General features: G+C 43.3%; 1 protein-coding gene across 4 annotated transcripts in view; it reads right to left on the bottom strand.

Moving 5' to 3' along the window:
- LOC108106561 (rap guanine nucleotide exchange factor 4) overlaps positions 1 to 12,643 on the bottom strand; it is a 39,317-nt gene that overhangs the window by 2,710 nt on the left and 23,964 nt on the right. For 3 of the 4 annotated variants that reach the window (XM_017213726.2, XM_017213729.2, XM_017213728.2), the window contains 10 exons: positions 9,224 to 9,370; positions 4,773 to 4,824; positions 4,374 to 4,471; positions 3,949 to 4,035; positions 3,744 to 3,885; positions 3,492 to 3,684; positions 2,725 to 2,870; positions 2,353 to 2,497; positions 1,225 to 1,401; positions 803 to 964 (listed from right to left, as the gene is read on the bottom strand). In XM_017213726.2, coding sequence (XP_017069215.1) covers positions 803 to 964; positions 1,225 to 1,401; positions 2,353 to 2,497; positions 2,725 to 2,870; positions 3,492 to 3,684; positions 3,744 to 3,885; positions 3,949 to 4,035; positions 4,374 to 4,471; positions 4,773 to 4,824; positions 9,224 to 9,370 — 1,349 coding nt within the window. Of the gene's footprint in view, positions 1 to 802; positions 965 to 1,224; positions 1,402 to 2,352; positions 2,498 to 2,724; positions 2,871 to 3,491; positions 3,685 to 3,743; positions 3,886 to 3,948; positions 4,036 to 4,373; positions 4,472 to 4,772; positions 4,825 to 9,223; positions 9,371 to 11,649; positions 11,725 to 12,643 lie in introns of those variants that run through there. The other variant, XM_017213727.2, reaches the window with a different exon arrangement.

Raw genomic sequence — 12,643 nt, 5'->3', positions numbered from 1 at the left:
GCACAGCGGTTAAGGGGGAAACCAATTTCATTTGGGATTGAGAATCGGATTTAGTAAGGGATTTGCTGGGTCCTGCATATCTGTCCGGCGGAACTTTTCCTACACTACCTAACAGGGTCAGCCAGTCCCAAAGTGGTTTTTCCGGCTTGGGGAATTTGGTTATTGATTTCTGTACCGCAGTCTTCCTAACCTGGTTGCTCGGATCTGCCTGCTTATTAAACTCATCACGTATTTCGATGCAGATTGTGAGATTAGTTTCAGGCATCATTGACCAGAGAGACCCCCACGAAACTCCACGACATACCATCACCACCATCCCCAAAGCATTCCGAAAATGCTGACCCAAGTCATCATTGTGGCTTTTGTTTCGCCTGAAGTTGGATTGTTCTGCCTGCCCCGAAACGGAAGTGTTGCTTGTTAGCATTTTCTGCTACACTCGACCCCAAAAAACCACCCGAATGTTCCGCACAGCCGCACCCCAACCGCTGGCCGGGATCAGGGTCATGTGTGGAGGCTTGCGTGCCGCCGGCACTTAAACTGTCGCTGTGAAAATGTTTCGTGTTCCTATCAGAGGGAAACGTGACTCGGACGCGAGATGGACTAGTAAAAGAGTTCGTTTTTCGCAATTTTAAAGTGCAGCCTGGCCATGGAGGACCTAGCTTGGAAACGCTAGAAGCTCTGCGAGGGGGTTTAAAGTGGTCAAAGGAGTAGATTAAGCTCGGAGACGTGGCTGAAATAGCAAAGGGCACACAAAAAAGGTTTACCGAATTTTTCGGTGATTTTTGTTGTTTGAAAAGGATATTAATTGGCCAATTCATCAACCAGCTGCACGACGGGCATGAATACAATGTGCGTGAGCAGGAAGTCGTCCAGAAAGGGATCCATTCCGCCCACCGACTGGCCCAGTCGCGTCTCCAGCAGGTGCTCCAGCATCTTGGCCGGAGTGCCCGACATAACCGTGTATCTATGGGAAGTAAGAAATATGAAATAATGAAATTATTAAAATGAAATGAATAATAATATTAAACAAATCCTTGAGGAAATCCTTAAGGTTCTTTGCTATGGATATAGACAGGTCAGATTGGGTCTCAGAGTCATGGATATTCAGTCACGGAGAAGAGTGGTCGTAAAAAAAAACCAAATATACGCGACCATCAAATGAAAGTCCGGCTGCGACTTTCAATTAAATTTTGTAGGCACATTAAAAATTGATTAGACACTCACTTAAATGCCGAATGCTGTCCACGTTGCTTGGCCACGCGCTCGAGCACTAAAACATCCTTGCCGTGCTCCTGCAATCTCAGTGTATTGGCCTCCACATCGCGCAGTATCCGGTTGAAGTGCTCCTTATCCACGCGCAGCAAGTGGCAATTGTTCTCCTTGAGTACGATGGTAGCAGCTCTGCCAGAGAGTTGGAAAACTAATTAGTTGCGCTCTTTAATAACCAGCTTATTAAGTTTTTGTGCTTAAATTATTGATTCAAAAGGCAACTTAAATCCCATGCCATACACAAACGTCATTTGGAAAGTTGAAAAGAAAAAACTCATAACTAGCTTTAAATATGGAAAATGGATGATGCACTTGGCCTGCCACTGCAGAGTCGGAAAATATTTTAAATTGGATTTCAACGGCAGCAGCCACCAAAGGTGCACCTGCAGTTGGCAAATAAACTCAATCGATATGCGGAATTATTTACCAGAATGCACGGCAGCGCGATTTATTATATTTGCTGATGGCAAACAAACTCTCTCTGACCATTTTAATTAACCAAAAAGCTGCATGGAGCTTAAACTAGTTATCCTTTCAATCGTAGCATTAAAAACGGAAGTGCACGGATATGAATTAATAAGCCTGCCGATAAATCGAATGTAGAAATAAACACACATCTACCTATTCCCCTATTCAACCGTTCACCAGCCATTGGCCAACGGACAATGCAAACGAATTCCATTCTTTGGCAACTCTTTGATAGTTCCCTTCCTCCGCTCCGACAGCTTAGGAAGTGGCTTACAAATTGGACATGGGCCTTGGCTAATATTTTGTTTCAATTTTCAATTGTTTGCCTTAAAATGGAGCACAATGCCGCTTGTTATCTGTCGCTGTTGCGGAGGTTGTAGCCTGTTATCTTGTCCGTTGCACCAAGTGGTCCGTACTATTATCCGCCATTGTGGCTATTTGGCCATTGTTGGGATCGTTGTGCTGTCAACCCAGGCAGACCTCAAGAAATTGAAGGAGGAGGTAGTCTCTCAAAAGATTCACTCCGTTGAAGATGCCCTAACCGCTTACGAGTTCCTCAATGGCGTTGACAGTGGTAACTGATGGATGGCCCATGGTTAACCATCATTCACTTACCTGGGTGCGTCGTTTATCAAGGCCAGTTTGCCGAAATCATCCCCAGTCTTCAGTGTGGCAACCGTTCCCTTGCCGTGTATCACAACATCCACAGATCCCTTGAGTAAGATGTACCAGGAGCGTCCTTCGTCGCCTTGATTGAATACTGTTTTTGTTTTTACGGTCGTAATGGGTTAAACGCGTTAAAGGATTAAAGTCGTTATTAGTACTTAGAACTCTAGCATCCGCCGGCTTGGGCCAGTTCGTTTATTGAGACATAATTAGCTGGGGTTTAATTAAAAAGTTTCCCCAACTTTTTCGTTTCCCTTCCCATCTTCGAAAATCACATCTCCGCAATTAGCGGAGTTATGAGTCCTGCGGCCAGATACTCACATATTGTGCCCGCCTGGGCATGAGCCTCGAACACGAAAATCGACGACAGCTCCCGCTTGATGCTGGTCGATAAGTGGGAGAGTGCCGCAATGTGGACCAGCTCCTCGAAGACCAGCTCCAGTTCCTCCGATGTTCGTTCGTGCGAGCTGTGGGTTAACGGATAACGAGTTTAAGGAGAGAAAATGATTTTTACGTATGGAGGTGCATCATTAGGATCCACTGCAGTGTAAATTCTCAATTCTCAGCAACTTAAAATGAACTTAAAACTCATAATAAAACTAAAAATATTTATACGAGTATTAAGATATTTTTAAGTTGTGACTAAACTAAGCTTACATGCAGCGCTGGGCATGTTTCAGCGACATTCATAGGCTTGTATTATTTAAATTTTGGAATGCTCAATAAATAATAACAAAAATGTTATTGAAAACTTAATGAGTTCCTCATTAAATACTAAGAAAAGTTGTTATTCAGTGGAAGTATCATAACTAAGCTGATCAAAGCGATTTTCTGTAGAATAAAACTTTTTCGATTTGAAAAACTTTAGCGTACTTTCAGGATATTTTAGAGAAAAGTAACTTGCTAATTTGAACATTGCAAAAATATTTATAAAATCTGCCATCAAAAGTTATAAAATTAATATTTTGTTAAATGTTTTTTAGCCTCTTTGTTCATAGCTGCCATGTTTTTCCACAAAAGTCAAACTAAATCTCATTTCTAACTTAATTTTTAAACTAAATTTAAACTTAATCGCCTGCGGTACTCACGGCTTGCGCAATATCATACGCAGTGTGGCATCCGGACCGCGCTGGAAAAGTGCGCTTAAAGCCTCGCGGATGTGTTCGTTAGCTGCTCCAAGATCCTCCGCCTGGGGAATGCCGGCTGCCGCCGTTCCACCCTCTTCGTCGAGGCGAAAGCGGTACAGGAAGCACTTGTCCTTGAAAGGCTGCTCCTTATTGACTGCGAATTAGTGCCCATTGGTACATTAATCAATCGAATAGTCGGCTGTGATGACTTACCGTGTGCTAGAACTCCTTCTTCGACAAGAGCTTGCCACATGCCCGCCGCCTGGGCGCGTGTGTGGACGATGGGCGAGAGGTTGACCAGCCAGTCGACTAGCTCAGTGCCGGGGGCGCATTTGCGGATTAGCTTGCCGGAGACCTGTCCAAGTGGGGATAATTAGCATCGCAAAAGGCGTTGAGCCCCACTACGTCCCACACTCACCTTGCGATCCTTCAGACAGCTCGAGTTGTCGGCGACGAGTAGAGTGCGTAGGGCCCAGCCCATGCGGTTCATAGCAGGACTCGGCGTCTGCAAACGGAGAGGAGAGGTTCACAGGCTGACTAACCGAATTTCAAATTTCTTTAATTTTCCACACCCGAAAGTCCAGCACTTTCGGCCTGGATGTCACAGCCAGAGAAAGTGTCCCGAACGAGACCTTTTCCCCTACCCCCGCATCCACATCCGCACTCATGAATAACACATAAATATTTTGTAATTCCCTTGACAGCCTCTGGAGCAGCAAATTAACTCATTTGTCGTCGTCAATGTCAGGACATAACATTTATAATATTTATGTGAGTTTCAAGGTGGCTTCTCTCCTGTTTTCCTCATACACTTATATATATATATATATATATATAGCTTACCTCGGTAATGGGCAGCGCTGGGTTCGGATGGTCGGGGCTGAGAGGTCGCTTTGTGGGCGATGTGGCTGCTGCTGCTGTTTGTACACTTGGACCAAAACCTAAGAAGGCAGCCATAGTGTTAATTAGTTAGTTAGTTGTTCTTCTAACTAAATGTTTGCTTAATTTAATTTGATTAACTGAGCGCAACAAGTTCGCGTGCTTGACTGTTGGATTTCAGTTTCAAAATGACGAATCTGCTCAGTCTGTGCCAGTAAAAGTTCTCAAAATATTCGAAAAAACAAATACTAATCGCATTTACAGGGTGCAACAGCTCACAATAAACTTTTACTTTCCAATGATAAATAACAATTAATCACCGATTGATGCACCCAACGTTAGTCACAGCCTTTGTCTACTTACCGTTCTTCAATTTGCTATTGGTGAAGATGTCGTTCATCAACTCCTTGTTTTTCTGCAATGGAAAGCAAAAAGGTACTTTAATGGTTGGTGGTTGGCTATGGTTTTCATGTGCCTGCTCTGGCAGATTCCAATTACATTGCTCATTTCAAATGCCGTCGACTGCGGACGCGTCATCTGCCCACGCTCCAGCCGCCTTCGCCGCTTGACGGCTGCGGAAGTGGCGCCAGCTGTGGCCTTGCTAGCTCCGCTTGTGGCCGCTACTTGCCCCATGTCCCCGCCGCTGTGACGTCGGTAGCGGAGCAGAAGCACGCCGGGAGCTATGTCACTGCCGGCCACAATCTGGGTGGACCAGCGCTGCTGGCCAGCAGCCATGCAGACCAGTCTGTGGGGTCTCTTTCCTTTTTCACTGGTCTGGAGTTTAAGGTGGCAGGTAATGTCTGACAAACGCTTCTACGTTTACTGATACCACCACGATGTTGACAATCACACGAACGCCCATGTTCGATGTTTGCCATTACTTATCAGTCACAAGGGTTGCCATGGTTGAGTTTCTAACTCTTTAACCCACTAGGTACTTAACCCTCTAAATTTGTATATTTTCAAGCTGCAAAACTTAAAACTCAAAATGATGTGGAAGATTTTGATAAAGACTATTCTTTGGCTTGTAAGACAGTTTACAGAAATAGACTTGACTTCGTTTTATCTTAAACTTCTTTACTACTCTTTGGTTGAATCATCTTTTAGCAATTAATGTGTCACTTCTATTTAAAACACAAGAAAGTGAAGCCAAAAACAAATATTTGTGAACTCTTAGTTAACTAAGTTGTTTTGATAGTTAAGGTTAGTTAATGTATCTTTCAGATAAATATGAATCTTTGCCTAAAAAAAGAGTATCAGTTTAGAGCTTGGCATTCATCTTCTTGTTACCTTTTTTTATTTTCTGTACCTAACAAGGGTTATTCAATGGAAATGGGTTAAAATCGAAGCCAAGACGCCTGGCAACTCTTAAGGTTCCGCTCGTTGATAAGCGACAAACGCTGCGTTGGCGTCGTCGTCGTCGTCGACGCTAATTAAAGTCGCTTTGCTTATCAAACGCACAGCACGCCAAAATGAGTGCCACCCACTGGGTGGGCGTAGGAAGTGTGAGATGTCTACTGAAGGGGGTTGAAGGGGTTGGACCAGGGGTCAAAGAGCTTTCGCCTTGAATGCGAGACACATTAATTGAACCGTAAAGTTTCCTACCGAGTTTTCCATTTCGTGGAAAGCTTTACATTGCCTTTGATTGTTTAATCAACCATTATGGCAATTTCATTACTATATTAACGGGGCCTAAACGAAATATTCCTTAACTTAAAGTTTAAAAAATCTAGAAATAAAGTTGAAGAAATGAAGTTCAAGCTACTTTGTTTGACAGCAATTATAATTTTAAATAAAAAAAATTACAAATTTATTTACTTAAAACTTTCTAGGCTAAAGCAACTAGAAACGAAGCTTTATCACTAGAAATGCAAACAAATTTCATTGAGACTTTGTAAATTGCCGCTCTTAATGACTCTGCTGTGATAAACCAGTGGTTAGACGAAAACCAACAGCCAACGGCAACTAGCTTAAGGTAAACAAGAACCACGGCCGTTTATGGCATTTATAAGACGTTGTACCAATCTTGGACCAAATTAGAGTAATTTAATTTCAAGACTTTAAAGAAAAAACACTTTATTTTTGAAAAAAATTACTATGCATATTTGGTAGATTTATGTAATTTTTATGTTACCAAACAACCTTCAAAGAGAAAACATCGGAATGCTCTTCATGGAAAATACAAAAATTTGTTTTTTCTCCGTTCATTGAGACAATGAAACCAAACCATCCGCACTAATAGAAGAAAATATTCGTTCTATCAACTTGCAACTCAAGCAAAAGGAAATCAGGGGAAAGCATCATCAAGATACAGCAGAGTGCTGAAGAAGAAACTTTCTAGTAAGGCCCGGGGGTTTTTCAAGAAGTGTGTTCATTGAACAGTATTCATGATGAAATTTAAATTGAGCGATGCAGCAGTTCGTTGGTGACTCAAGTGAATTTGTGTCCTTCTTTGCCAAAGGCTTCGAAATCCTTCGGAGAAGACTGCAACTACCAGCTCCGCCTCATCGTCATCATCATCCCAGCTCCCTTGCGGGTTCACATGTGCAACTTGTGTTTGTGCATAAATAAATAACCCCATGACCATGGACATGCAACTGTGCATGCTCTCCGTAGAGTTCGCTTGCAATATTTATGGGCTGGTTATTACGCAGACCACACATGTTTGGCAATGCCGTGGTTACATCAGCGGCCAGAACATAAAGCACTCCCCAAAATTAAATGCAAATATTCGGCAATCAAGTGGCATTGAATCGAGCTACATAAATGCTCCCCCGCACCCGCCAATTGAGTTATATTCGCACACTCGTCAGCAATCTGGGAATTAACCGCAAGTGCCAAGTGTAATTTCCGCCGTTGATGCAAGACTTGCATCCGCCTGAGTTTCGAATCGAATCGCATCCTAGTACATTTTTCCAATGCCAATTCCAATCCCAATCTGAATCTGAATCCCAGTCCAAATCCCATTGCAATCCAATGCCAAGCCGAGTGGATGCCTGAAACGCTTGTCCACAGTAATTGGCAGCCATTGAATGGTAAGTGGCCCTACTGACTGCCAGTTGCTAGTCGGTTCGGTATTCACTTTTGTGTACCCCCTGGTTTCGTTTTCGTTTTCGGTTTCGGGGGAAATGAGAGTGGTAATTAACCCGAAACTCCCTTTCACCATCCATATGGGACAACAATTGCTTTCACTGGCATTTTCAATTTGGCCCACTCAAGCAAATATTTGCTCACAAATCAAATGCTCGACTATGCTATGCCAAGAGGGCGCAGTGGGGCGGGACGAGCCAAGGATGACAAGTTCCATGAACTCAATGGCTTATATCCCTTACACTCCTTCGAATACTTTTCTTATTCCCTTTCAATTTTCCCCCTGATTTTATCGCATTTACGCAGTGCCTGCCAGCAGTCAGTGGCTGGCGAAATTCCCCAGTTCGCATTTTTATGGCACTGCATCCGCAGCATCCACATCCACATCCACATCAAGCACCCTAGCATCCACTTTCACTCCATTGTTGCACACTGCGTATACGTGACATGTGGTGGCCTGCTGTCGCAGCTACTTTGTTATCGGTCGGTTCAACTGGGGCTGCTCTCTGCCGCCTTTCTGGTAAGCCAATGTTGGCATAATGTTGCAAAATAGTATATGCCCCAATTTGAGGTTTGCTCCTGCTGTTCCCTCCTGCTCCTACTCCTACTCCTATTCCTACTCCTACTCCTGCTCCTGCTTCTGTTCGCAACAAATAAGGTAAACATACACGTCCCTCACTAATTCTGGTTGCTCGCATGTGTGTGCGGGACTTATACCTTTTGTGGCTGCCGCAGGGGATGACTTTGGGCTACGGGCTGAATGGCATTGTTAGAGGAGAGGGTTCTTTGAATTTAACACAGAAATTCACATTGAGCTTTGCATTTCGGGCACTGCCAGAAATAAAGTTCAAAGCAAAGACAGATCCTCTTGGCCAAAAGGCAAATCAAATCGCAACTAGGACTCTAAAGTTGAGTTTGATTTGATTTGAGAATTCTAATTTCGCTCAGTGCTTTTTGACAATTGTGTGGGCCTCTCAAATATTTACTTTCTGGCATATGTAAGCCATGTTGTGGTTGACTGTGGCCAAAAAGATGCTTTGCCACATTCCTGCCTTGTGGCTTACCAAATGCAAATATAATTCCGTTTCCGGTCGAACGCATTTTCCACAGAAACTAATCCAATCGAACCGTACCAAATAACCAGTTCGGCTTAGTAGCAAGCCTTTTCCGATTAATTATCGAATCGTTTTTGGCCTTTGTCCCCGGAGTCCTAAAATTTCATTCAACGGCGCGGCAACATGCAACATAGGCATAAATGATACATTGCAATACGTAAGCCTGTCATTAAATTCTAATGGCATTTTCTGTACTTGGAACTACTTAACCCATAAGAGAAACATGGCTTAATTCCCCATTCTGCGGCAAAGCCAAGGCACTTAACACCGAAGGACCAAATTGCTTGCCATGTGTTCGGGCTTAGGCTTAGGCTAGGAACTTCATTAGGAAAAAGCTGTCCTATGGCCCGGCCCCGTCCCAAGGAGCATCATTAAATGTTAATTGAAATTTTAATTAAATATTTTCGACAATGACGCAGGAATACCGCAAATAGTCGAGTCCCCCCGTCCCTCACATTTCTGCATATCAAATTTGGCAACTCATGCTCAGCAGCAGCTGCTCATTAAGAGGGCAGAGGGAGAGCAGGTGGATTGATTCCATTTGACAGGTTTGGGAAAATAAAGTACAAAGGGCATGGAGGGAATCGATTTGAAATTCAAGGAACTTACCTCCCAAATAAGTCGGAAGTCCTGCTGTTCCACGCGCAGCAACTCGCAGGTCGTCTTCGTCACCACTGTGCTGTCCCGCGGCAAGTCGTGCAGTACGGACTCCCCGAATGTGGCACCCACTCCCAGGTTGCACAGGGTAACTGCGCTCTGCAAGTAAATAAAGTCAGGAATAACCAGTTAGACAGCTGCTAGGGATGTGTTCTGTAAAAGTATTTCTCTGCTTGGTAGTTTTGGATGGAAATGTATATTTTATTTAAGGACTAGAGATGCACTTAAGGGCTAACGGAGAAGTTAGTGATTCTGTTTGTCATATCTGTGACGCAGTTCAAACTGTGTTAAATATTAGTAAAAACCACACTGAAACTAAGAACTAAAGGATGTTTAGAAAACTTATAAAGGTAGGTATTGTAAATATAAATTCAATTACAGTCTAAGAGCTAATAAATATTCTTCGCCCACTCCTTTCCGAGTTCTAGTTAGCAATATCTTATTCTCAATTCAGTTAAGATGTAACCCAAAGTCGGAGACTGAAGAGTCTTGGCCCAGAATTAGGACTTTGGCTCTAAGACATATCTCTGAAGATTAAACATTCTGCGTTGGTCTGACTGATCCATTCTTGGGCTTGTCTTTCGCTGGCGTCTTACACAATTAGTGCAAATGGCCGCAATTTGCTCGTGGTGGCAGGGACAAACATTTGCTTAAAACTCTGTAATCGCTCCATTGTCGCTTTTCCCGCAAAACCACAGGCCCTGAAACAGTAGATTGGCCAAAAAGAAAACAGGAAATGCAGCAGAGGAGGAAGTGCAGCACTTTCCGCTGTCTCCAAAGTAATAAGTGCGACGTGGAAATGTCTAACCGCAACATTGCAATGACATTTTCAATTACCCAACAGCGTTTGCATCTGCGTTCTGGCTGTTTGTTTTCCCACCAGACTACTTGGGGACTTCTGAGCCGTGGTTCTTGGTTCTTGCAACTTGGCAGTTGGATCTTGGCCCAAGGGCTTCGCCGCCCCATTTCTAAAGACGGGTAAAACTGAAACCCAAGAAGCCGAGAATCCGAGCCCTGCCGTGTAATTGGCTTAACAAGACCGCAGAAATGGTTAAACTCGCATTAGCCGGCACATGTGTATGGCATTGAGCACAGTTATTACACCGCACGGAGACCATAAAATATACTTTAATTAATTCCGCTCTGTGTAATTACAGTTTGCCGGCGTGTCACCTTTTCTTTTGGCCAACTTTTTGGTACCCGCAAATCTCATTCGCTTTTCTCGTTGATTTATTGCGGCTTTTGTTTTTTGACAAGCGTCAAAAAGAGTCTGCATAGCCCCGCCCCGTTCCGTGCCCACATTAAATTTGATTGCTTTCTAATTTATTGCAGCATTAAAAGTTGACCCACAGACACAGAAAGAGATGGCGGCAGAGTGACAGAACGAGACGGCAAACGGTTGACAGAGAGGAAGGGAGATAGATAGAGGAGAGGCAGAGGCGAAGAGGAAGTGAAAAGCGGCCAACGGAGTGAAATTTGTCCACCAGCATTTCCCTTTTGTAATTTCCTTAAGCCGGCAAGAACTGAATTGAATTTGCCGTCCAAACAATAATATTTGGAAAGCTGCCCGGCTTTGTGTGTTTTCCAGTTGGTAAAAGCTGTGGGCGGTAGTTTTGCCTGTGATGAAATTTTACGATTTGAGCCTACAAATAAATTTAACAAGTGTTAAGCAATATCTTTTAGATACTCGGATCTCGTAAAGTTACTATTTTGCTTTTAAAGGTTTTATATAAAAGGTTATGCCCATGAATTCCTTAAGCTAGAATTGTAAGTTGAGTGGATGATCACAGCAATGCATTTCTATATTTTGCTATTAAGGAAATCATTCAAAAATATTCAATGTTAGGGAAGAAGATTCGAGGTCTTAAACTGAACTGTATGAGTTAAGAAACTAACTTCGCAACTTAGGACTTCTTTAGGAACAGTAAGGCAGATGGTTTAAAAGGATAAGATATTTCCTATCGGTCATTACTTTTAAACTGAAGTGTTTTCAACACTAAACGGGATTTCCCACTATCAGAAATATTTTGGAAATGCTAATTTCACCATAACAAGAACTGATGTCGGGTACACTCTTCAACTTTAAAGCTAACGAAATAAGGAGGGCGAGCTGCTATCTTTTCTGATATCAGCTTTTATTCCCTCGATGGTGTTCGATTGGCAACCAAGCTGGTGTAAAAGAAATATTAAAATGATGAAATAGTAAAGCGTTTCAGAATCATTGATATCGCTGCAAAACAGTTGCTGATGACTTATATCTACGGATGGAATGAAGTGGTTTCGGTATCTGCAACCACATGTGAGCACGTACATTTTTCTCGTTTTCGTTTCGCCACTGGATCTTTACATAAATGTGGGGTTGCAATGCAATGTTTTACCTTTGCATAATGTCGCGTTGATTGCTCCACGTTATACGTACAACTGCGACGAAATAACATTTTCCCTCCTTGTCTGTCGCCCTTCCCTCTCACTCACTTGCTGGCCAACTCACTCAGTCACCGCCCCTCAGTCCAGTTTATGAATTTCGGACAGTCGGCGGACAGTTTTGCATATTCAAATTCAGCTGAGCGACATTTGAAAATATGAGCAAAAAACACAAACACGTTACGCGGATTAAATGGAATTGCTGGCTTTTTGTTTGTAGTCATGGACGTGGGGTCAAAAGAGCGACCTGCCACTAACTAAGGTAAAAGGCAACAGCACGCGCTGCCAAAATTATGGCCGAGAATTCCGGGGCCCACATGCTCCACATCTGCCATTGATAAACGAGCTGGAAGCGTGTCGCGGCTGACTTCAATAGGGCATTCTTTTTGCGAATCTTTCAGACCCGTATGGTGTGTGTAGCACATTGATTGCTATTCACCCAACTATTCTGGTCCCGTCTCGAGTTTTTCCAACCGCACGGCGACGACTCGCGAAGCCAACTGAAATTGAAGTTGAGGCCACCTGACAGCGGCGGCGGCAGCAGCTAAAAATCAGCGGAACCGGCAGAGACTCTGTTGCATGTGGCCCACTCTTTTGTGCAACTCGTTGTTGCAAGTTGCTCGAGTGTGGCCAACAGCAACCTCTGAAAATGCAGAAACAGCAACAAAGAATGCTAAATTGGGCCGTTCTGTGCGATGACAGCTCAATTGACCATGTCTGTCTCAAATCATGAATGCCATTCGCAAAACGGCAGCCAAATATTCGGAATCTGAATTGGAACCTTACGAGTATATTGGGTTTGATTTGTGGTGATGGGATTGATGCTCTCGAATTGTAAATTAGGATTTCAAAAATAAGATTCACTTTCTTTAACTAATTGGGGCACTAATTTTTCTTGTTTAAGTTTTTGAGTTCGAAGAAAGCAGACAATATCTTAAATTCTTAACA

Source organism: Drosophila eugracilis, unplaced genomic scaffold (assembly GCF_018153835.1).
Source record: "Drosophila eugracilis isolate 14026-0451.02 unplaced genomic scaffold, ASM1815383v1 contig_1765, whole genome shotgun sequence".
NCBI classification, from domain to species: domain Eukaryota; kingdom Metazoa; phylum Arthropoda; class Insecta; order Diptera; family Drosophilidae; genus Drosophila; species Drosophila eugracilis.
Note: the sequence above shows the minus strand (reverse complement) of the source record. Positions and strands in the feature narration are given on the sequence as shown.